A 23,250-nucleotide genomic window follows, 5' to 3' on the forward strand; every position below is an offset into this window, starting at 1 on the left:
AAGAATCCAAATTATACATTTTACATTGTACAGTACATTGTGGATTGTTCTCGGTAGAGTCCAAATTCCCATCGGTCCTACGGTCAGTCAACCGACACTACGGTCAACTTACAGACAGGCCTCGCGTCAAAAAAAGAAAACTTACAGACAGGCCCCACCTAACAGAGACCGCCTCTCCACTGCCGGCTGAACACGTGACAACAGCCAATGAGATCCCTCCACGTCACCACACGGCGGCAGCTATAAACCTCCCCGTCATCCGGACCCCATCGCCGGCGAGCACACACCGCCGCCGCACACACCCACCCACCCAGAGAGTCCTCTAGCTGCTAGCTCTTCCTTCGACAGACTCGGAACCCCCGCCCTCCATGGACGTCCGGCGCAGGCCAGCGGCCGCCGAGGAGCCGAAGAGGCCGCGGCCGGCAGCGGCGGCGCCGGGGGACCTGGTCCTCCGGCCTCCGAACCTGGGCGTGGTCCTCGCGGCGATGGCGCTCTTCCTTGCGCCCTTCTCGTACCTGGCCTTCGTGCACTACCCCCTGGACGCCGATCTGCGGCGATCCATCCTAATCTGCGGGGCCATTAGCCTCGGTGGCTTCTTCGTCGTTCTCCGCCTCATCCCTGTCGCCGCCCGCTACCTCCTCCGCCGAGGGATGTTCGGCAAGGACATCAACAAGAAGGGCTTGCCCATGGGCGAGATCACAGTGTGAGTCACGATTACAATTTCGATTCGTTGCGGTGTGCCCTGTGTTTTTAGGAAGTAGCGTCTCGAATGCTGTTGCTCTAGTGTACATTTTAACTCGATTTGAGCGTCTGGCGTCAGGATTTTAGGGGAAGTTGTTGCCTTGGTATCTGTTACAACTTAGATTCATGGTGGGAACGTACCAGAAGCGATTTCAGCTTAGTTGAAATGAATGCATTGGGTATTAGACCTCATAGTGGCATAGGCTAAAGTATAGACTAGCTGTTTTGCTGTTTCAGTTCCATAATCAGGGACTACAGGCTCTATTGGGATAACATCTTAATTGGATTTCTTCAAGTAATGATGGTTTTAACATAATTTTGATTTGTGAATGCTTTCCTCGGACTCAGCAAGATAAACTCTCAACCTGCTTTGAAGTATACCATTATGATTATAGAGAAGTGTGTACAAATTCATATCTGAACGTGTGTGTGTGTTGGGGGGGGGGGGGGGGGGCGCAACTTTAAAGTATTTACTGTATGCCTCTCACATGAATTTGTTAACATGATCTGATTTTGAGGTAGTGAGTTTGCGTTCTTGATTGTTTAAACATTTTACTTGTTTTGCAGGCCTGAGTCACTAGGCATTGTTGTTGGGATTGTCTACTTGGTCATTGCTATTCTGTTTCAACATTTCAACTTCACAGCGGATTCCATTGTATGTTTATGAGTAGCAATTTTGCTTTTGGCATTCACAAACTATCTGTTATGTCCTCAAACATGTGTTTCATTCACTTTTGTTGACTTTCTTGTTGCAGTGGCTTGTTGAATATAATGCAGCATTAGCATCAGTCTGCTTTATGATTCTTCTTGGATTTATCGACGATGTTCTTGATATTCCATGGAGAGTGTATGTTTTTTCAGAGCGTCATTCTGTTTATTTCAATCTTGATTTCCCGTTACTTTATTTTTTCTGATAAATTTGATTGGAATGGCCCACATTGAACAGGAAACTGCTGCTGCCTACAATTGCAGCACTTCCTCTGTTGATGGCATATGCTGGTGGTACTTCCATCATCATTCCAAAGCCTCTGGCCTCCTATGTCGGGGTAGCAGTTCTGGAGTTAGGTATGTTTATAAATCCAAATAAGTGAATTTTGGCACTGGGAATATTGAGTGGTTCGTCGTGAAACAAAATGATTGCACAATAAAGGTGCATTTGCATCACTGCTAGTTTTATCGTTGTAGCAACATTCAAGTGCATTTTTTAGATTTCATACTTCAAAATAACTGGGGAAATTACAGGAGATCTTACTATAAACTTTTTTATTGTGCAGCTATTAGACATCACCCTTAACGATAACTCATAAGATAGAATGATAATGTGTTGCACCACACGATATATCAAGTGTAGAGAGTAGAGACTAGCATATTGCGTGTCCCGTGATAGAATTATATTCTCCGTTCTCCGAAATGAGCCTTCAACTTTGGATCTTGGTCCAAATAAATACCTATATACCAATAATAACAGCTCCATCACCATCCCCAATAAGTGGGCCTGTGGGACACCCTTCTGTATGTTTACTTGCCTTTTGCATGCAAATTTTGCTCTAAATCGAACCCGTGTGGACAGATATGGATACGCTGCTATGCTAGGCAGATAATAGAATGTAAAAAGGGTGATATCATATGCACTCATTTCTAGTTTTCTTTGGCATGCAGGTTGGGTGTACAAGCTCTTCATGCTCTTGTTAGCAGTTTTTTGTACAAATTCAATCAATATACATGCGGGTCTGAATGGTCTTGAAGTTGGTCAGACTGTTGTCATATCTGCTGCGGTATGAACAAGTACACGGCTCTTGAATTTTGAGTGCCATTTATCTACTGATGATTTATAGCATTTTCCAGGTTTTGATACATAATGTAATGCGCATAGGATCTTCTAAAGACCTTGAAACTCAGCAGGCTCATGCATTCTCTATTTATCTTCTCCTGCCTTTCCTTACCACTTCCCTAGCTTTGCTAGGCTTTAACTGGTAAAGACCTTGAGAGGCTTTGTACTTTTGTTTGAATAAATATAAGCTAGCTCAAAAAGCATCTCTTTGTATGTGGATGTGTCAGGTATCCTTCATCTGTTTTTGTTGGTGACACCTACACCTATTTCGCTGGGATGACTTTAGCTGTGGTGGGTATTTTGGGGCACTTCAGGTAAACTTCCTCATTTATTTCCTGCAAGTTGCGCTGTTTTATTCCCTCACAAAAAAAAGGTTGCACTGAGCCAGCTTATTCTTCATTTTGCTGTTTATTAGTAAAGGGAGTAAAAACATCACGTGTGGAAAAAAGTTTTCTTTTGTGGTGGGGAGGTGATTCATGATGGAATTTGACGGTATTTTGAGTGGACTATAGCTGGTTTAGTTTTGGTAGGACTAGTTTCTATTATCTCTAAACATTTAGTATGTTGCCTTGAGTCGTATCTTTGACTTTACATCTGCATAGATTAACTGTATAGGGTGGTTAAACCATCTTTACTGTGAACCCTAACTTTTCTTGTCCCCTCTATATTTTTTATGTGCACTTATATAATACTTATTGCATATGCTAGTTCTCCATATGTGTACCCATTATTGATTAGTAGCTGCAGCTGATAGAACTGTTTTATTTTTGCAGTGAGACATTATTGCTCTTCTTTTTACCTCAGGTTCTCAATTTCTTGTGCTCAGTCCCACAGGTTCGAGAAATGCATTTGAATTCTTTATTTACCTTCATTGGTGCATACCTTTTTAGCTGACTAGGTATTCACTCTGCTTATGCTTCAAATTTGTGTCTTATTGTCTACAGCTCTTCCACTTTGTTCCTTGCCCAAGACATAGGTTGCCAAGGTTTGATACTCGAACAGGACTGCTGACTGGTACCAAAGATGGTAACCTTGTTAACATATTCCTTAGGATGTTTGGAAAGTGCTCAGAGAAGTCCCTTTGCATAAGGCTCCTTGTATTTCAGGTAAAATTGAAATGCATTATTGATGTAAACTGTTAATTAATTTTCTTCTGTTGCATTTGTTTCCTTTACTTATGAAGATTCTATCATGAACTATTTTCTAGCAGCAGTAAAACTTAACAATGATGCCAAGTAGTGGTTAAATCATAAGTCAGCACAACTATTTAACTATTATATGCTTGTTGGAACCTTACCGAATTCAAATTAGCTCACATGTGTAATGTATATTGTGTCAATAGCTATGGTGTTTGGTGTCACGCTGCCGACTTGTGCAGAAATTCGATAAACCTGTACTCAGAATGTACAAAATTTGGTCGCCGGCTTGGAGTGCAAGTAGAGAGGATAGTGTCAAACGTTTGTCTCTGGTTCACGGTATCATTGTGTCATGTGTGAGAGTTGCTCTTAATGCTCAAGTTCCTCTACGGGAGATGTGCTGCTTATTTGTTGAACACAGACATGTCAAACTCAAGGAAACTTCCATGAAACAATTTGCAGATCCTTGAGCTTTAGGTGGTCACTAGGTTTCCTTCAAGCTATAATTAGACAACTCATTTGCTCTTATAGTGGTAGGGTGGAAGCAATTTTTTGACATCTCCACTTTGACAACACTTTTGATGCCACGCTGATTTGTTTTTTCGCACTGTCCATTTTACTTTCTAAAATGCTTTTACCTTTAGTGTGAATTTCGACCTGAGATTGTAACTCCTCCTGTCTTATGTCTGGCAGGCCCTGTCATGCCTATTCTGCTTTTGGCTCAGATACGTGCTCACTGGATGGTACAAATGACCACCCAAAACAAACACTTCACCTCCTTGGTTTCTGTGACACAAATCGAAATCTGTTTACCACTGATGGCTGTTTGTTTCTCTGTCAGCACTGTATTACTAACAGCAACCCAAAGCTTAGTATCTAGTTTGCCTCTAGCATTTGATTTTGGACCACCATTTTTTGGGTGCTAACAACAGAAGATTTCAGTATGAAGCTTTGCTCCTTTTTTTTTCTTTGGCTACTAGAGCTCTATAGATTTGTGATCTGATATACATTTGTACAATGACTCTCCATGGAAGTTTGCTTGCATTAGCTCTGGGAAGGATTATGCCAGAAGATGAGCAATGTGTTATTGCTGTAAGCTGAAGTGGAAAAATCTAAATATGTCCGTTACACTTCTGCACTCCTGATATGTAAAAACCATGCGGTCTCTTACGGATGATTTTTTTTAACATGGAGAGAACGCTTGTGTTGTGTCCATAAATAAATCTCCTTTACAAAACGCTGCGAGTCTAATCTAATTACTATGTCTCCCATGAAAAGGACCCAAAAATCATAATATCAACGCCCTCAAGAGATTGAGATACTTTTGGTCTAAATCTATCTCTGCTGCTTTGGTCTCCAGTGCCAACACGTCAGGATAGCAGAACAGATCTTACTGGAGAACTGACAGACCTTGTTATGTCAAGGGCGCAAAACTGAAGAAACAGGAGGAAATTAAGCTGAATGGAGCTACCTAGGAGGAGCTGAATCAGGATATAGCCATTATTTGATCCCACACAGGCACACACCATACATGAGATTTCTATTTACCATTCTCCTGATCTATGCGTGCCAAAAAAACAAACATACATGTAATATTACACTGGAGAGACGGTTGGAAGTCTATGGCATAAGTCCCTTTCTGGCCACGTGCTCGAACACTGCCCTCAGGAACTTCTTCACCTCGTCATCCACGAAAGCAAACTCCACTGCGCCCTGGGCTAGCCGAAACAGCTCGGCCTTGCTAAGACCTGACAGATTACACGTTGGATTCAATGTTCAGAGAAGTGTGTATTATTTGAACAAGAAATGGAACTCAGATTTGATTTTCCAAATACTGTCTCTAACAGCGTACTGAAGGTGGATGCGACAAGGTAATACTCATTTGAGAGGCTTGTTGAAAAGAGGCCAGAATCATCGGTGCACAGCGATAGAGGATGCTTCGCGTTGTAGAGGTCGGCTGCACAAATTAAAAAACTCCGCGTTAAGATGCTTGTCAGGGTGCTCAATTTTGGTCCAAAAAATTGGGTTGTGCATTGTCAGGGACAAACCGAAGTGATGGAGCTCCAGAGAAGGAGCACCTCCAGTCATGACATTGGAGGTCAAACATATCTCCACCTGCAGATCGTCTTGGGAGTAAGGTAAGCATGGCTGACATAGAATAGCTAGAGATACTGACAAAGAAGGTCACCGGAATCATCGATGACTTGAGCTTTTTCCATTCCTCGTCGTTGAGGCAGCAGACATGACCCAGCCTTTGTGGGCAGAAGTCCAGCACTGCTTGGATCTCCTTCCTGTTTGGTACCTGTTATCAGTAAGTTCTCATTTTATTGGTCAACAAATACATTGCAAATTTTGCTAATGCCATGCCACTGGAAGTAAATAATGATAGTAAGGAAATAGTGTTTTGGGAACTTGTCAAAATATGTTTTCTTACCTCTCCACAGTGTATTGTGATGGGAATTCCTAGCTCTTTAGCATGTTCTAGGGCAGGCAAGTATGTCTCCCTTAACAAATGTTGAAAGGACCATGGAATATTAGCAAATAAAGAATGGAGTCGGGGAGTTTCACCTCCCTAAGATTCGATATATTAGCACATAAATAGTTAACATGTTTTCATTTAGTACAAGCCAGATGCGAAATATTTCTTACCATTCCCCTACAACTGGATTGCCGGAGAGATCGATGCCAACTACGCCTTGGTCCTTCATTTCCATGGCCAAATTAACCTGGACAAAGGAAGGAAATTATTCAATATTTTCCAAGCTTTGCTCCAAATAGAAGCTAAAGTGAAAATATCGACATACGGTATCCAATGCTGCCGAAGTTGTCTCACGACGATCAATACTTAGAAGGAGCCTAACATATATCTTCTTTTTCTTCGTGACACCATCCAAATCACCCACAGGTGTACGACTCAGTGTCTCGTCTGGTCTTAAAATAGAATCAAATAACACAGCATCAACATCTTCAACAGCTTTAAGACCTTTAAGAACAGCATTCATGTAAGACCGCTTGGTCATCCCTTTGGCTTCGTTATTCTAGGTGAGACAAAAAAACAGAAATAATTAGTCACATTATTACTTTTTTTGCGGGTATTAGTCACATTATTACGCCATAGACACGTAAAATTACAAGCTAACATGAAAATCAGAAGTACGGAAAAGTAGTACCTTAGGTGTTGTCCTTATTTCCAAATACACAACATTTTCGGCAGCAAAATCTCCCACAACCTGTTAGTTTTGTCTGAATATTTAACTGAGGAAATATTGTCTACAGCAGTAAGTAATAGCGCAAAAATTTATTGATTTTACATGCCTCCTTGGTGATCCTTGTTACTGTATCATGGTCAGTCGTAAGTATATGAAACAAATCAAAGAGTTTGAAACACTCCGGGAGAGATCTACCATCTGTTTAAGAAAATTAAAAACCAGTCAATAAGTAGACATTGAATTCGACCATCGCAAATATTGCAAGAGAGAAACATAAGTACCAAGTTTCCATCAGATAAATTTGTTCAGAAATGAGATTAATTGCTAAAATTTCTAAGATATATCTTCTTCATGGTATATTTTGGTAACTTTCAAGCAGATAACTGCACTAGGAAACTAGTACATGCAAATTATCCACTTACTCTTCATGATCACATCCTTGACATCTTCAAATACAATGACTCCTCTGTCACCTAGTTGTTTTGCGAGTTCTCTATTAAAGAATGACAACAAAAAGGACATGAATTTGTGAAAACAGAAATATCAACGGCTCCTATATATGGTTGCCTCCAATAGACATGTCAGTTTTCCTTCTTAATAGACAAAAATAACATGCTGAGCTAGCATCGTTACAATACAAGAAAGTAGAATAAATGATCCACCCCTAAAATAACATGCTGAGCTAGCAGTTTTCCTCTGAATCTTGCTTTTGTGGGTGTTCAGTACTTCAGTCAGTCAATCAACACAGCATCTGCTGAAAACATTGCTACAGTAGCAAAAATGGGGAAAAGGGAAACATCACATCCTTGAACATAACATCGCAGTTGAACAACCTAAGAAATGATCTTATCCCTTCCAAGCAAACAATAGGCACGTCTTCCAGTAGCAGCCCTTAGTGAGGTCATTTTCGTGGACGCGCCATTTGTGAAAGCTTCCATGTCGGACCGAGAGCCAGTGAAATCCCCTAGCATCAAGCTTCCATTTTCGCTGACGGGCCGAGTTGCACATCATCGCAAGCAAAATTACCTAAACAGAGTCTGAGCCGAGAAGGGTTGGGTTGGGTTGGGGAGGGGAGGGGAGGGGAGGGGGTAGTGATGACTGACAGGAGGGTGGAGTCGCGGACGGAGCCGTTGAGGTGGGCGTGGAGCTCCACCTTGGGGAGCGCGACGCACCACTCCCTCATCTCCGCCTCCATGGCGGCGGCTGGCTGGCTTCCTCTTCGCGGCTTCGCCCGGCGCTCGGCTTCGAATGATTGGCTCTGTTCGCTTGCTCGAGTCTTTGGGTCGGGGAAAGGAAGGTGCACGATACGCATAGCGGATATATGTCCTCGGCATTTTGGGAACAGCTGCTTTGCGATTCGTGCGAGTTACAGTAAATTCAGAAAACACGTGAGTTTTCAAGCATAACATAGAGTTTTGTGGTTTTGGCTGCTGAAAAGACTCCTTTTTTGTGACCAGCGACACAGATCATGGCATGTGGACTTCCTTGTACTCTTTGACATAGATCTCACGATCCTCTTCGTCTTAATCCACCAATCTTCTTTGTGGGAGCCAAACTTACTGACTCTTCCTTGATTTTGCGTTGATTCATTGATTTGGCTCTGGTTGGTTGTCTCCGCTGGTTGTGTACGCTGTTTGTGTTTCCTGTCTCCACATGGCCAATAATCGGCACATGGATAGAGTAGAGATCCATCGGAGATCAGAGAAGCATGAGTAGATTGGTTGAGAATCACACGTGCGAGGATTTCTTTTTTTTTTCCTTTCTGATTGGCCATTTGAGCTGAAACCCGTCGAGAGCCGAAAAAGATTACCGTGGAATTTTCTTCCAAGATGGAGCAGGCCAGTTGGCCCGGATGTGTCATAGGTGCAAAACTGAAGAAACATGAGGAAACTAAGCTGAATGGAGCCATTCTGGGAGGAGCTGAATCAGGATATAGCCATTATTTGATCCCCACGGGGGCACACCACACAAGAGATTTCTGTTTTGCCCCCCTCCTGATCTATGCCATGGACGTCTAATATTACACTGGAGAGACGGATATAGTCTACGGCATGAGTCCCTTTCCTGCCGCGTGCTCGAACACTACCCTCAGGGACTTCTTCACGTTGTCGTCCGCCAACGCAAACTCCACCGCGTTCTGGGCTAGTCGAAACAGCTCCGCCTTGCTAAGACCTGACAGATTACATGCGGGATTCAAAGTTCAGAGAAGTGTGTGTATTATTCACGAGAATGAAACTCTGATTTGATTTTCAGATATTGTTCCCAAGAAGAGTGTACCAAAGGTGGATGCGACGAGGTAGTACTCGTTTGAGAGGCTTGTTGCGAAGAGGCCAGAATCGTCGGTGCACAGCGATAGAGGATGCTTCGCATGGTAGAGGTCAGCTGCACAAAATTAAGAAACTCAGAGTATTAAAATGCTGCTCAGGGTGCTCACTTTTGGTCCAAAAAATTGGGTTCTGCATTGTCAGGGACAAACCGAAGTGATGGAGCTCCAGAGAAGGAGCTCCTCCAGTCATGACATTGGAGGTTAAACATATCTCCACCTGCAGATCGTCTTGGGAGCAAGGTAAGCATGGCTGACATAGAATAGCTAGAGATACTTAAAGCCGAGGAGCACAAAGAAGGTCACCGGGATCATCGATGATTTGAGCTTCTTCAGTTCCTCGTCGTTGAGGCAGCAGGCATGACCCAGCCTTTGAGGGCAGAACTCCAGCACTGCTTGGATCTCCTTCCTGTTTGGTACCTGTTATCACTAAGTTATAATTGCATTGGTCAACAAATATATGGAAAAAACAGTTGCTAATGCCACTGCAAGTAAATAATGGAATTACGGAAGTAATGTTTTAGGAACTTGTCAAAATATGTTTTCTTACCTCCCCACAGTGTATTGTGATGGGAATTCCTAGCTCTTTAGCATGTTCAAGGGCAGGCAAGTATGTCTCCCTTAACAAATGTTGAAAGCACCATGGAATGTTAGCATGGAAAGAGTGGAATCAGGGAGTTTCACCTCCCTAAGATTCAATATATTAGCACATGAATAGTTAACATGTTTTCATTTAGTACAAGCCACTAAGGAAGATACTAAATATTTCCTACCATTCCCCTACAACTGGATTGCCAGAGAGATCGATGCCAACGACGCCTTGGTCCTTCATTTCCATGGCTAAATTAACCTGGCAAAAGGAAGGAAATTATTCGTTATTTTCCAAGCTTTGTTCGTAGTAGAAGCTAAAGTGAAAGTATCGTCATACAGTATCCAGTGCTGCCAAAGTTGTCTCACGACGGTCAATACTTAGCAGGAGCCTAACATATATCTTCTTCTTCGTGTCACCATCCAAATCACCCTGAGGTGTACAACTTAATGTCTCATCTGGTCTTAAGTTAGAGTCAAATAACACAGCATCAACGTCTTCGACAGTTTTAAGACCTTTAATAACAGCATTCACGTAAGACCGCTTAGTCATCCCTTTGGCTTCGTTATTCTAGGTAAGACCAAAGAGAAAGATTTAGTCACATTACTCGAACATAGACTTGTAAATTGTGAGGTAACATGAAAAGTACTCAAAAGTACTAAGCGGAGGGAGTAGTACCTTAGGTGTTGTCCTTATTTCCAAATACACGACATTCTCGGCAGCAAAATCTCCCACGACCTGTTAGTTTTGTCTGAATATTTAGCTGAGGAAATGTGTACATCAGTAAGTGATGCGCAAAAATTTAATGATTAACATGCCTCCTTGGTGATCCTTGTTACTGTATCATGGTCAGTCGTAAGTATATGAAACAAATCAAAGAGCTTGGTACACTCTGGAAGAGATCTACCATCTGTTTAAGAAAAAAAACAGCGCCAATAAGCAAATATTCGAGCCTCACTGCGATAGAGAAACATGAGTACCAAGTATTCATCACATAAATTTGTTCAAAGTGAGATCAACTATTAAAATTTCTAAGATATGCATATTTCATTCATAGTAGGTTTTGATGAATTATTGAGCAGAAGACTACACGAAAATTACCCACTTACTCTTCATGATCACATCCTTAAAATCTTCAAAGACAATGTCTCCTCTGTCACCTAGTTGTTTTGCGAGTTCTCTATTAAACAATAAACAGCAAAAGGATATGAATTTGCAAGAACAAAAATACCAACAAGACATGCCAGTTTTCGTTCTTGATACACACAACACAATACAAGCAAGTAGAATACTGCCAAAGGAATGGTACATAACAAAGTAAAAAATGTTTAATACAAAAAGAAAGGCTGGATTGGCAGATGCAGCCAATTTAGAACACACAAGAAGCTGGAACTGTCAGGGATTTGCTAGCTCAAAAGATTGGGGAGGAGGAAGAGGGTAGTGACTGACAGGAGGGTGGAGTCCCGGACGGAGCCGTTGAGGTGGGCGTGGAGCTCCACCTTGGGGAGCGCGACGCACCACTCCCTCATCCCCGCCTCCATGGCGGCGGCTGGCTGGCTAAGCTTCCTCTTTGCTCCGGCGCTCGGCTTCGAATGATTGGCTCTGCTCGCTTGCTCGAGTCTTTGGGGGAAGGAACTGAAGGAGCACGATACGACGACGATCGCATGTATATATGTTCACGAATCCATCGCTTTCTGTTCTTCCAGGTTCACGAATCCGTCACCTGTTGGTCGAATCCAACGAGATCCTGGGCTCAACCACCGAATCCTTATAACCACCGAATCCTTATATGTGACCAGTGGCACGGATCATGGCGTGTCGTAGATTTCCTTGTACTCTTTGACTTACATCGGTCTCATCAGTCATGATCCTCGCTTTTATCCAGCAATCTTCCTTGTGGAGCCAAACTTGCTGATTCTTCCTTGACTTTGCGGTGACTCGCTGATTCAGCTCTGTTTGGTTGGCTCTGATGTTTTGTGTACACTGCTTGTGTTTCCTGTCTCCATATGGCCAATAATCGGCACATCAGCACATGGATTGATGGATAGAGTATCGATCCATCGGAGATCAGACAAGCATGCATAAATCTGGTTCAGAATCACACGTGCGCGGATTTATTTACTTTTTGTCTGATTGGCCATCTCAGCTAAAACCTGTCGACAGCCGAGAAACGTTTCAGCAGAATTTTCTTCCAAGATGGGGCTGGTCAGTTGGCCTTGTTTAAGAACTGGAAGCTGAAGCTCTCCCCACCTATGAATAGGTCCACTCGATACTTTTTTTTTAGACTCAAGCTGTAGATTCTGTTCGGACACTAAACAACACACACCGCACGCACACACACCACAACACACACAAACACCGGCTAAGTCCCTAACAACACCTAGAACCTATACCAAGTACGTCCCAAGAGACTTCCGAGGTGAGGGCTTCGGGAACGTCGTCCTCTCCTGTGCGGCTCGTGGACGTAGACTGCGGCACCTGCGAAATTTATTTGGGGAGGAATCGAACACAGGACGGGTTGCAAGTTGGAACTGGCCACTACTTGTTCTCTAGGTCCACCCGATACTGCGGCAGGCTAACCTGTGCTTGGCCGCTCGAGTGCTTCTGAAAGAACAAATGCGGGCCACTTGAGCTAACTCTAGGAGTTACGAACCCAACCGATCCGAACTTGGTTTTCAGTTTTGAGTCGAAAAATGGACCAGACTAGATACCAAATCGAGTCCATTTATCGAAAACCTAATTCGGGTCATCGAATCGATTCTGCGCAGTATATGTAGCGTTCAGATGGGGCTTTTCGGTTCCAATTCTGAACTCCCCACTGTCGCAATCCACCCCCTCCGCCGCCGCCGCCACCCACTCCATTTTTTACGAGCTTCCTCAACAAAATGCGGCCCCCGATCTCCTTCGTCGCTCGCCGCGCGCATCTGGCCGTCGGTCCCCGCGACCGCGGAAACCCTAGCGGCAGACGGCTGGCCATCGCTGAGGAAGAATCCCGACGCCGCCAGTCCGAGGCTGGCCGCACTCGTGGAGCCCGCAAGTGGGTGAGGTGGACCGGCCTCAGCGCCCGCCTGGGAGGGGATCTTGACCGCCGCTACAGCTACACCGCCACTAGGGAGGGGAGCTCGAGCGATGTCCAACCCATGCGGCGAGTGACGAAGGGTCACCTTTGACAATGCCCATGTTGATGAGTTTTAGATCAGGATGAAGACACGTAGCGTGCGTATCGGCGACTCCGTCGGCTAACAAGGACACAAGGGACACAATTTACCCAAGTTCAGGTCCCTCGGAAGGTAATACCCCTACGTCCTGCTTGTCTGATCTTGATTTCGATGGAGAGATTACAATGGAGCTGCTGGGGCTATGATGTGCAGAGTAGATCTGGCAAAGGGGAGTCTCGTGACTCTAGGGTTCTACGTGGAGATGGGTGTATGCGAGAGGCTTGCTTGTTGTTGCTTGTCCTGGCTCCCCCCTCCTATTCCTTTATATATGCAGGAGTTTAGGTCTCAGGGAGAGTCCAAGCCCATTACAATGATGAGATATGATATATTTAAAGCTTCCTTATCTCGAGTCGTCGAGATTGGCATGTTGACTCCACGCCCCGAGCCGCCCGCGCACCCGCCGCCTGCCCGCGCCGCCGCCCGCGAGCTCGTCCGCCGGCCGGAACCCTAGAACCGGGCCAGTCAGGTTTCGCCACGTGGTGGGATTTTTTTTTATTTTAATTCGGCCGATTTGGATAAGGCACTTTTGCAGAAAAGCCTTTGTAACTTCAATGCATCATATCTTTCAAACCGTCTGTCCAAAAATTGTGTTCCGCACCTTTCTGGAATCGTCAGAACGTTTAAAATATTTTGGCACTGTTTAATTTCAGTTTTGAATAACTTAGACAGTAGTTATTTACAGAATGGTTGAATATGGTTTAAATTTCAAATGAAGTGTTTCAAAATAGTTTTGAGCATGTTAGCTTGCTATAAAATTATTTAAACTTGTTCTCTGTCCATTAGGATCAGAGAAGGAATTATTTTGTGTATAATCATGGCATACAAGTTAAATATTGCTCTATGTTACAAAAGCCGCACAATCTTTTGTTTTAAACCCTATCCATGTTTCTTGCATATTAATTACCACTTTTATGTTGTATAATCTGTCCAAACCATTTGAAAAACTTTTCAAAACAGAACTGAAGTTTCTTAACTTAGAAGTAACCTTTGTGTGCATCAGCATAGCATATGCATCATGGCATGGTTTTTGTATTGAATGTTGTGTTTATTGTGTGTGTTCCTTTTATTTTAGATTGTGTGGAGTGTAATCATTGTTGTTGCGAAGAGTGCGAGAACTACCACGACCTTGGACAAGGCAAGTGCAGTTTGATCATTCTCCTAAATATTTTACTATGCACTAGATGTTTTATTAGTTGCATCAGGAATATTACTCGTACTTCTATGCTAGCTATAAATCTCAGGTAGTCTAATTTACCCTCGCCATTACCTTGATACCAAATTGCCATCGGTTGTAGTTGAATGCTAGGCTATGGTAGTATCGTGGGGGAAATAACTAGATTATGATATTGTTATGCCTTTGGCGATATGAAATGTTTTGTTAGATGTAAGGCAAAACAATTAATTTAATGAACCGTCCTGGGTGGGCAGCTTTGAAGATTTTGAGGATTAGCGGCGTCAGCTCCATTTCTATGGGTCCCTCTGAGTCGAGTTCCTGTGGATTCAGGAATGGATCGTCCATGGACGTCTCTTCCGTGGATTCGGGGAGCGCCTACGTTGCAAATGTGGAATGCCACCTGGGGTAACCGAGACTGGACTAGTTTCCTATTTAGAAGCTTCTAGTACAACCACAATGCTATATGGGCTCTGGCGAGACAAGAGTAAGTTGTATGAACCTAGACCCGAGGAATTGTACTGAGGTAGCCGTGTAGGGGAGCGTGATTCTCTCGTGGTTTAGGGAGTTACCTCTGAAAATCTCGTAATCGATGCCGTTGCTACTCTACCCTGAGGACAGCAAGGGATTAACACGTCGGTTTCTTGTGGGGAATGTGTACAAACTCTCGAGAGCGTCAAAACTAAGTACTTAGCCGTGTCCCCAGCAACGGACAATTTGAGCGACTAGATGTGGAGCTGTAAGGAAAGTCTCACTCATTTTAACTTCTTAAATAAAATGAATGGTTGAACAGGGTAGGGGCACTTGATGAATCCACATCAATGTGCTCTAAGATAATAGGAGCATGGGTGTGTCTACCCCGTGTCCAATAGTGATAAAATTCTATTTGAACAAAAGATAGGATTCATTAACTAAGCTTTTATGCAAATAGCCTGAACCCCACTTTGCCACATTATGCATATATTTGGTAGGCTCTGGTATAACTCCTAGTGAATCTTGCCAATACAATCAATGTATTGACCCTAGTGGCTGCATCGTTTAATGATGCAGGAAGCTCCGACGACGAGTAAGATGTATGTTCTGCACGTGTGGGTTACGGGCTTACATTCCAACACGCTCTCACCGTGGTGTTGATGTGCCCTTGTATCTTCCGTTTTCCGCTGCTAAACAGTTGTTTTATTTCCAGCTAACCCGTGAGGTTATGCGAGTTGTAAGTACCCTTTTATATTCTGGATGATACGTTGTAATATTGAGACCTTTGTTCTATGATATTACATCTTGAAACTGTGTGTGCTAGTGAGTCGATCCAGGGACTAGCACTAAAGCACAGAGATCGAACCCTTTTACGGGGGCGGTCGCTTCAGGGAGTCTTCGCCGGTGATCTCCTTCACCCACGCCCGGATTGCTTCCGGAGCCACGCCCCTGTCCTGGAGGCGGGTGGTGTCTCCAGGCCCCGTGTACATCCACGCGGGGCGGGAGCGCAGCTGCAGTGGTGCGATGCGCCGGCTGATGTAGGTCGCGCCACGTCGAGGTCGGTGAGCCCCGTTAGCCCTAGGGCCTTGATCCTCTCGATGATGGGGAGGAGTTCGGCGTCGCGGCTGTAGCGGTTCCGCCAGGTGTCGTTGGGCACCGGCAGCTCGGTGGGCACGTAGATGAACTCCTCGGGTTCCTCCACGCGAACCCAGCACCAATCCACGCATCACTCCTTCTCGATCTTCTTCTCCGACCGGACGATGAACTCCGATTTCATCCGGTCGCGGGCGCGGAACACACCACCCGATGACATCGCCTCCGCCTGCTCGACGCGTGGGTAGAAGTAGTGCTGGAATAATGCCACCAACGGCATCACTCCGACGAACCCCTCGCAGAGGAACTGGAAGACGACGAGGAGGAATAAGGAGGTGGGGTGGAGCTGCGTCACCTGAAGCTGGTACGCCTCCATGAGCGCATGAAGGAACAAAGAGTACGGAGGCACCAACCCGGCGAGGATGAAGCGTGCGAACGCCCGGAAGTCATTCTCCTGGTGCTCGGCGCCGGCGAGGAAGTTGAGAGTCTCCCTGTACTCATTGAACCGCGAGGCGACGGCGTGTCGGACCTTTACTCGCCCCTCGCCGTTGTAGCCGGCCCGGAAGAAGGCGTGCGTGGCCCTCAGCGCCTGCCTCTTCTGGTCGTTCTCCGAGGTGGGCTTCTTGGGAGCCTTCTCGCTCTTGCCGGCCGCGGAACTCTTGGAGCCTTTCCCTTTCCTGGGAGCGGGGGCGCCATGGGGAACGAGGGCGGAAGCTAGCAGGATTCAGGGGCGCAAGGAAGCTTGGGGATGAGGAAGAAAGGTTGGGGGGCTAAGTGTTTGCTCCTTAGCGCAGCGGTGGGGTCTTATAACGCCCCGGCGCTGAGCAACAGTCGCATCCGCACCCTACGGGTGCGTTCGGGATAACTACACTTCAAGAGGATAATGCGGGACGTGGCCTTAACCACCCGTGTTTAAGGGGAAGGTTAGGGCGGAAATCTCGCGCCCACTACTCCGTCCATAACGGCGGAGTCCCTGGAGCAGCGCATAGACGAGGGCCCGAAACGGCTCGGGACCCACGCGTCGGTAAGGGCGTAGCCCGGCGACCGACCGGAGAAGAGCTCACCGGGAACAGGCGTTGCCGGCCCACTCCCGAGGGCTACTGTCGCACCAGTGACATTCGGGGTACCACCGCTGCATGACGCGTGGCCCACCTCGCTTGCTCCCCGGAGGGATTGCACCCCGGGCAGCACCGCACAAGCTGCCCGGCAAGTCACCAGCCCGGCGGGGCTAGCCGGGCTGCGAGGGTTGCCCTGGAGGGCAGCAAGAGAACTCCCGCCTGTGCGCTTCCCGGGGAGGTTACTTGCCGGGAAGGGCGTTCCTGGGCGCAGTCACCCGTTATAGGAGCGGGACCGAGCGGGCAGGACAGCAATGCCACGTGGCCGCTCGGCGGGCTCCCTATGCGGAGGGCTCATCAGAGCAAGGAGTGAAGCAGAAACAAGCATTAAATGCTCCGACAGAAAAGGGATCCCCCGTCCAGTTAGCCTACAGTGACTGGCCCGGTGTAAATTTCAGGCACGTAGGACCCTAGTTGCAGGGCTACCCATCATGCATGCAAGCCAGCACACCGAGGGCAAGCTGCCCTCGTTCTTTGCTCACCATTTGTCATCCATGCACCAAGGCACCTGTGGTATCCTCTTCAGTATAAAAGAAGGACCCCCGCCAACGGTCAAAGGGTTCGGATCGGATCGGTACTAGCTCTAGCCAAGAGTAGCAAGTAGCACTTAGCTAAAAAGAGACAACACCCGAGGACTTCCCCGACAACTTGTAAACCCTTGTTCATCGTCAAACACAGAAGCAGAACATAGGGTTTTACACCTCAGGATGGCCCGAACCTAGGTAAACGATCTCGTGTTCATTGTGCTCCAACGCTTGACATTGGCCTCGAGCGATCGCCAGAGCGATCCCCGTCGCCCACTGCCGAACCTAAAAGGAGGTGCTCACGCATCCCGGTGTCTGAGTCCCGTGCTACGACATGCAGCGAAAGCACCAAGAACCAAGGGCCCCCATCGTCAGGCTCCTCGAGCTACCCCGCCATGGCACGGGCGTAGCTCGCTAACCGCACGTCGCTGCTGCTGGCTACCGGAAGTGCACAGGCAGACCTCGACCTTGTACAGAGAGGAGGGGCTGGCGAGGTGTCATGAGATCGAGATGGGGATGAGCAACCGTGACATGAGATCCAACTACTACCAAATACATGTACATCCAAACAGGAAATCTTGAATTGCAGTCCATTTCAATGCGTAGGTTGATTTGGCATTCAGGCCCAATTCAATTCCTTAGGCTGAATACAAACATCCAAAAACGAACCAGAATTTGAACTCTGGTGTGGTGAGAGCACCACCAGTCCACCATGATCTAGGATTCGAATCAAGTGGAGCTTAAAACAGCCATCCCAACAGCTCCAGCTATACACATCGCCGCCCATGATCACCTGGTGATGTAAGCGACGAGATCGTCGAGATCCCGGCGCGAGGACCTGCCATGGGCGACGTCGGCACGGACGGCCTCGCCGAGCTTCCGCGCCGCCTCCCTCACGCGCTCCCCTTCCTCGGACCGCATCGCCCTCTCGATGGCGTCCCGGACACCTGCGGCCGGCGTGACCTCCCCGCGCCGCTCCCATGGGCGCACGAGGATCCCGGCGCCGAGGTACCTGCACACGAGCTCCGCGTCCCACGGCTGGTCGCTGTGCATCGGCCACGCCAGGATGGGCTTCCCGTGGCTCAGGCTCTCCACCGTCGAGTTCCACCCGCAATGGCTCATGAACGCCGCCGTTGCCCCGTGCGCCAGGATCTCCAGCTGCGGCGCCCACCCCGTCACCACCATGCCCTTCTCTCCCGCCGCGACTCGCATGTCGGCGCCGGGAGAGGTGGGGCTGGGCGCGCGCATGTCGGCGCGGTCGGCGTCCCGGAGCGACCACAGGAACCGCTGGCCGCTCTTGCGCAGGGCCTCGGCGAGCTCCGCGAGCTGTTCGCGGCGGAGGGAGGACGTCGTGCCGAAGGAGATGTACAGCACGGAGGCCCGCGGCTGCTCGTCGAGCCACCGCAGGCACTCGTGCCGCTCGAGGGCCTCTGGAGTCGTCTTCCCCGTGTCCGGGGGGAGGAGTGGGTTCAGGGGCCCGATGGCGAACAGCTTGCGTCCATCGGAGGAGGAAGGGAGAAGGGGGAGGAGGACATCGAGGAACTCCCCCTCGAGAGCGCGGCAGGAGTTGACGACCATGCCGGCGCCGGGCGCGCGGCGGCGCTCCTGGCCCATGCGGCGGGCGAGCGCGATGAACTCCGGCGTGGCGCAGGCGTCGGGGCGGTGGAACGCCATGCCGTGCTCGCGGAGGAGGGCGTGGCCGGGATCCGCCCACCCGACGTTGTAGGACGCGGCGAGGCAGTGCACGCCGAGCGCCTCGCCGTTGGGCAGCTTGACCGCCTCGGCGGCCGCGAACGCCGCCATCCGGTCGTGGAGCACGACGACGCGGCGGTGCGCGGCGGCCAGCTCGGCCAGGAGCGCGGCGAGAGAAGCGCCGGCGCCGGCGCAGAAGGCCTCGAAGAGCGGCTGCATGTGCGCCGGGAACGGGGAAGAAGAAGTGGGGTCCGGGTCCGGGCTCGCGTGCGGCGGGACGGCGAGGGCGCGGAAGCGGATGGCGGCGAGGTCGTGGTGGTGGCCCCAGCCGTGGAGGCGCGCGCGGGCTTGGCGGAGGTGCGGCTCCGGCGCGGCGAAGTGGACGGGGATCCCGCGCGAGGCGAGGAGGAGGGAGAGGTGGAGGAGCTGGTTCAGGTGGCCCTGCGCCGGGAACGGGACCGTCACGACCGCGACCGGAGGAGGTTCCGTCGCCATCCCGGCGGCCGCTTCAGATCGGAGGGCGGCGGCGGCGGCTCAGAGATTCTCTTTTGACTCCTTGGAAGATTGGAAGAGGATGGGAACTGGTGATCTACGACGCTATAGTCCGTAGGATTAGGAAGGAATTTAGGATAGGACGCTATACTCCGTTAAACTATTGTTGCTGCGTGTGTTGCTCGTTCAGATGAGAGTGAGATGGACGCCATTGCCGTTCGCAGCGAAATTCCCCCATTTTCCTTATCTTCGTAGTAATGGTATCATAAGCATGGCAGCATAGTGCATCCATTTATTGGTTTGCAAGAGACATGATACCTTAGGAAATATCATGTTATCGGTATCATATTATGATACTAGTACTATTTTTTTCTTCATTTATTAATTGCCACATCACTTAAATGTCTAGGTGACAATGCATGATACTAGCTATGTTACTATCACTATGACCAGCCTCACACTTGTAAAGATAAGAGATCGTGCTGTTGGTCCCAACCGTGGAGGCGCGCATAAACTTGGCGGAGATGTGACTCCGGTGCGGCGAAGTGGACGGGGATCCCCCATGAGACGAGAAGGAGGGAGAGGTGGAGGAGCTGCTTCAAGTGGCCCTGCGCCGGGAACGACACCGTTGCCGGGGAGCTAAGAGCACCCCACTCATAATCATGTATGATATCTTATTCAAGAATCAGATGCATATCGATGGTCATGGTGAATTGGTGATCATGAACGATGACATTAAACACAAAAATAAGAATTATTTGAGAGATGTTGCTCCAAGTGAAGACTGACAAAACCTATCTACAGTTTGCCGATTGCTGCATATTCCATCATCGATCAGTCATTCTAAAAACTGAAATTGTAGAAACAATGTGCAATGCAAGGTAGTGTACTAATCTTTTTGCTCTGGTAATCCGGAGAGATAAAGAAACGAATTGCCGCAAGCAGGGACAATTCTTTCATAGATATCTAGACTGGTCACTGGGACTCCTCTTCGTTGTAGGTGTACAATGCAAGAAAACATGAGTAGAGCACTATGATTGTTTCCAGATGAAATCACTCAGAAGTTATCAATAATTGCATCATAAGAACATCACAAGAACAAGAGCATGATTAATAACTAGTGTTATGCTGCTGCTATGGAGCAGGTTGTGCGTGAAAATCAAGTTGTTGTGGTTGTTGGCGAAACTGGTTCTGGTAAGACCACTCAATTGACTCAGTATCTGCACGAGATGGATATACCACAACTGGTGTTGTTGGCTGTACTCGACCGAGACGTGTGGCTGCCATGAGTGTTGCCAAGCGGGTCAGTGAAGAAATGGAAACTGAGCTTGGTGATAAAGTCAGATATGCTATTCGATTTGAGGGTGTCACTTGTGCTAACACTATAATCAAGGTACAATTTTCTGTTAAGATGTATAATCGTTTTTGTGTTCTCACTTGATTGTAGGAAGAATCCAGACACTAGACTATGCATAGGTTAGGCTTCTAGCCTAGTTGTGTTTGTTTTACGGTGTTCTGATTGGATATAGTTGGTTACAGGCCCTGAACTCTTGAGGTCAGATTAATGCTGTGAAGTTCAGCAAATTAGTTTTGGCTGACTTTCCATGCGAGTCCTAACACAGGTTACATGTCTTTTTGCAGTATATGACAGATGGAGTACTTCTCCGTGAAACATTGAAAAACACCGACCTTGACAAATATCGGCATGCTGTTAACTTGCCCCTGTTCTTTTGTACTGCTAAAGTTGGTGATATTCATATACCTCAGTCCTGAAATATTGATTGCCGTACTAAGTTTTATGTTGTTGTTGTAGTGTTATCGTCATTGATGAAGCACACAAGAGATCCCTCAATACTGATGTTTTATTTGGTATATTAAAGAAGGTTTTTGCACGTGACGGGATTTTAAACTGATTGTCACATCTGCAACCCTAAGTGCACAAAAATACTCGAAATTCTTTGGAGGGTAAGCTAACCTGTTATATTTCATTTTTTTCCTTGTAAAGATTTGAATCCACTGTCTTTCTCTGCACACCCTATAATAGCAATGTACCTGTATTTCACATTCCTGGCAGGACATTTCCTGTTAATATCTTGTTCAGCAAAACACCATGTGAAGACTATGTGGAAGCGGCAGTGAAGCAGGCCATGACAATCCACATAACAAGTGGCCCTGGTGACATCCTCATTTTCATGACTGGGCAGGAAGAAATTGAAGCTACCTGCTATGCTCTAGCTGAGCTAATGGAGCAGCTAATATCATCGTCCACCAAGACTGTGTACCCAACCTCTCCATCTTGCCCATCTACTCACAGTTGACTGCCGGCATGCAGGCCAAGATCTTTCAGAAGGCAGAAGAGGGCACTCGCAAGTGCATCAGTGGGTGGTATCTTCTATGTCATCGATGCCGGGTATGGAAAGATGAAGGTATACGATCCATGGATGGGCATGGATGCTCTTCAGGTTTTTCCATGTAGTCGAGCAGCTGCAAATCAGCGTGCAGGACGTGCAGGAAGAACTGGTCCTGGCACATGCTACAGGCTGTTCACACAATCAGCTTACCAGAATGAGATGCTCCCTAACCCTGTGCCAGAGATCCAAAGGAATAACCTGGGGAACGTGGTTCTCTTATTGAAATCCCTCAAAGTCGAAAACTTGCTTGATTTTGACTTCGTGGACCCAACTCCCCAGGAGAATATCCTTAACTCCATGTACCAGCTCTGGCTGTTGGGTGCCTTGAACAATGTTGGTGGCCTCACAGAAATCTGTTGGAAGATGGTGGAATTCCCGTCGGACCCAACTCTAGCAAAGATGCTTCTTATGGGGGAGAAGCTGGATTGCCTTGATGAAGTATTGACTATTGTATCCATGCTCTCGGTGCCCTCAGTTTTCTTCCGGCCAAAAGATCAAGCAGAGGAGAGCGACGCCGCAAGGGAAAAATTATTTGTCCCAGAGTCTGACCACCTGACACTCCTGAATGTATACCTGCAATGGAAGTCAAATCAGTACCGTGGAGACTATGTCAAGGGTCTCCGAAAAGCTCGGGAAGTGAGGTCTCAGTTGCTGGAAATACTGAAAGCCCTGAAGATCCCACTGTCACCTACACATATGTGGGATTTAATATAACTCCCAAGGCAAGGCTCTGGTCTAACCTAAAAAGCTCAGTTCAGCTTCAGCCCACGTACATACTGGTCATGAAGAGCAAAGCAACGGTGAGGACGAGACCAGCACAGATGCAAACAAACAATAAGAACCCACATTGACCCACAATCAGGGACTAACAAAGAGCATAGGGAGAAACAAGAAGATGATATTGTGGCAGAGGTTAATAACCAGGCTGGCGAAGGGAAGGAGGCGTCAAGCAGGATGAACCAACACTGACCAGGCAAGATAACTATACAGAAGAAGGACAATGGTGTTAGCGCCACGTGAAGAAACGATGACCACAAATAATAAATTTACACTATCCAAATAAAAAGGGACGAGATAGTGAAATCATTCTTTAAAACATCTAAGGCGCACAATCATTTGTCTAGTGTAAGAGTCATGGGATGGTGAACCGAAACCTACTCCCAAATTTTAGTTCTATTTCATTCAATCGTAATACAAATTACAGTGCAAGGCCAAGTTTTCTGTACAACGCA

At 47.3% G+C, this 23,250-nt stretch overlaps 5 protein-coding genes across 7 annotated transcripts; 2 read left to right on the top strand and 3 right to left on the bottom strand.

Moving 5' to 3' along the window:
• The first annotated feature begins 224 nt into the window (after positions 1 to 224).
• Positions 225 to 4,897, top strand: LOC100824570 (UDP-N-acetylglucosamine--dolichyl-phosphate N-acetylglucosaminephosphotransferase). The gene is made up of 10 exons (XM_003562468.4): positions 225 to 703; positions 1,309 to 1,396; positions 1,497 to 1,588; positions 1,688 to 1,806; positions 2,401 to 2,516; positions 2,587 to 2,714; positions 2,800 to 2,886; positions 3,346 to 3,406; positions 3,517 to 3,678; positions 4,402 to 4,897. The coding sequence occupies exons 1-10, from the start codon at positions 369 to 371 to the stop codon at positions 4,459 to 4,461; spliced, it is 1,248 nt and encodes a 415-aa protein (XP_003562516.1). The 5' UTR covers positions 225 to 368; the 3' UTR covers positions 4,462 to 4,897.
• A 245-nt stretch (positions 4,898 to 5,142) lies between these two features.
• LOC100822383 (adenosine deaminase-like protein) lies at positions 5,143 to 8,219 on the bottom strand. Of its 3 annotated transcripts, none has more exons than XM_003559796.4 (11): positions 8,021 to 8,219; positions 7,340 to 7,410; positions 7,024 to 7,115; positions 6,879 to 6,938; positions 6,513 to 6,746; positions 6,358 to 6,434; positions 6,143 to 6,212; positions 5,897 to 6,010; positions 5,757 to 5,823; positions 5,561 to 5,665; positions 5,143 to 5,456 (listed from the first exon to the last, which is right to left on the bottom strand). In XM_003559796.4, the coding sequence occupies exons 1-11, from the start codon at positions 8,110 to 8,112 to the stop codon at positions 5,329 to 5,331; spliced, it is 1,110 nt and encodes a 369-aa protein (XP_003559844.4). In that variant the 5' UTR covers positions 8,113 to 8,219; the 3' UTR covers positions 5,143 to 5,328. The 3 variants fall into 3 exon arrangements, with proteins under 3 accessions (XP_003559844.4, XP_014752734.2, XP_014752733.2); XM_014897248.2 differs by having other exon boundaries at positions 5,587 to 5,665; positions 8,021 to 8,218; XM_014897247.2 differs by having other exon boundaries at positions 5,554 to 5,665; positions 8,021 to 8,218.
• A 504-nt stretch (positions 8,220 to 8,723) lies between these two features.
• Positions 8,724 to 12,013, bottom strand: LOC100822689 (adenosine deaminase-like protein). Its single transcript, XM_010236145.3, has 11 exons — positions 11,279 to 12,013; positions 10,939 to 11,009; positions 10,648 to 10,739; positions 10,508 to 10,567; positions 10,169 to 10,399; positions 10,014 to 10,090; positions 9,791 to 9,860; positions 9,547 to 9,660; positions 9,394 to 9,460; positions 9,195 to 9,299; positions 8,724 to 9,089 (listed from the first exon to the last, which is right to left on the bottom strand). The coding sequence occupies exons 1-11, from the start codon at positions 11,368 to 11,370 to the stop codon at positions 8,962 to 8,964; spliced, it is 1,107 nt and encodes a 368-aa protein (XP_010234447.1). The 5' UTR covers positions 11,371 to 12,013; the 3' UTR covers positions 8,724 to 8,961.
• A 5,956-nt stretch (positions 12,014 to 17,969) lies between these two features.
• LOC100825180 (cis-zeatin O-glucosyltransferase 1-like) lies at positions 17,970 to 20,035 on the bottom strand. Its single transcript, XM_003562470.4, has one exon. The coding sequence runs from the start codon at positions 19,608 to 19,610 to the stop codon at positions 18,213 to 18,215; it is 1,398 nt and encodes a 465-aa protein (XP_003562518.1). The 5' UTR covers positions 19,611 to 20,035; the 3' UTR covers positions 17,970 to 18,212.
• A 693-nt stretch (positions 20,036 to 20,728) lies between these two features.
• Positions 20,729 to 23,078, top strand: LOC100823008 (pre-mRNA-splicing factor ATP-dependent RNA helicase DEAH7-like). Its single transcript, XM_024457090.1, is given in 8 exon segments — positions 20,729 to 20,831; positions 20,834 to 21,000; positions 21,249 to 21,310; positions 21,421 to 21,500; positions 21,503 to 21,572; positions 21,655 to 21,883; positions 21,886 to 21,983; positions 21,985 to 23,078. Coding segments are annotated over 8 exon segments (1,542 nt in total). The 5' UTR covers positions 20,729 to 20,743; the 3' UTR covers positions 22,733 to 23,078.
• The last annotated feature ends 172 nt before the right edge of the window (positions 23,079 to 23,250 follow it).

The sequence above is a fragment of the Brachypodium distachyon genome, chromosome 1 (genome assembly GCF_000005505.3).
Source record: "Brachypodium distachyon strain Bd21 chromosome 1, Brachypodium_distachyon_v3.0, whole genome shotgun sequence".
Taxonomy (NCBI): domain Eukaryota; kingdom Viridiplantae; phylum Streptophyta; class Magnoliopsida; order Poales; family Poaceae; genus Brachypodium; species Brachypodium distachyon.

Bases quoted from the DNA above. Each gene is read 5' to 3' on its own strand.
- LOC100824570 (XM_003562468.4), top strand. From the start codon at position 369: ATGGACGTCCGGCGCAGGCCAGCGGCCGCCGAGGAGCCGAAGAGGCCG. The intron at 2,715-2,799 runs GTAAAGACCTTG...TGGATGTGTCAG, and splicing joins GCTTTGCTAGGCTTTAACTG to GTATCCTTCATCTGTTTTTG. The intron at 2,887-3,345 runs GTAAACTTCCTC...TTATTTTTGCAG, and splicing joins GGTATTTTGGGGCACTTCAG to TGAGACATTATTGCTCTTCT.
- LOC100822383 (XM_003559796.4), bottom strand. From the start codon at position 8,112: ATGGAGGCGGAGATGAGGGAGTGGTGCGTCGCGCTCCCCAAGGTGGAG. The intron at 6,747-6,878 runs GTACTACTTTTC...TGTCTCACCTAG, and splicing joins AAATAAGGACAACACCTAAG to AATAACGAAGCCAAAGGGAT. The intron at 5,457-5,560 runs GTACGCTGTTAG...GTAATCTGTCAG, and splicing joins CCTTGTCGCATCCACCTTCA to GTCTTAGCAAGGCCGAGCTG.
- LOC100822689 (XM_010236145.3), bottom strand. From the start codon at position 11,370: ATGGAGGCGGGGATGAGGGAGTGGTGCGTCGCGCTCCCCAAGGTGGAG. The intron at 9,861-10,013 runs GTAGGAAATATT...ACATTTGTTAAG, and splicing joins AATCCAGTTGTAGGGGAATG to GGAGACATACTTGCCTGCCC. The intron at 9,300-9,393 runs GTTTGTCCCTGA...AATTTTGTGCAG, and splicing joins TCTGGAGCTCCATCACTTCG to CTGACCTCTACCATGCGAAG.
- LOC100825180 (XM_003562470.4), bottom strand. From the start codon at position 19,610: ATGGCGACGGAACCTCCTCCGGTCGCGGTCGTGACGGTCCCGTTCCCG.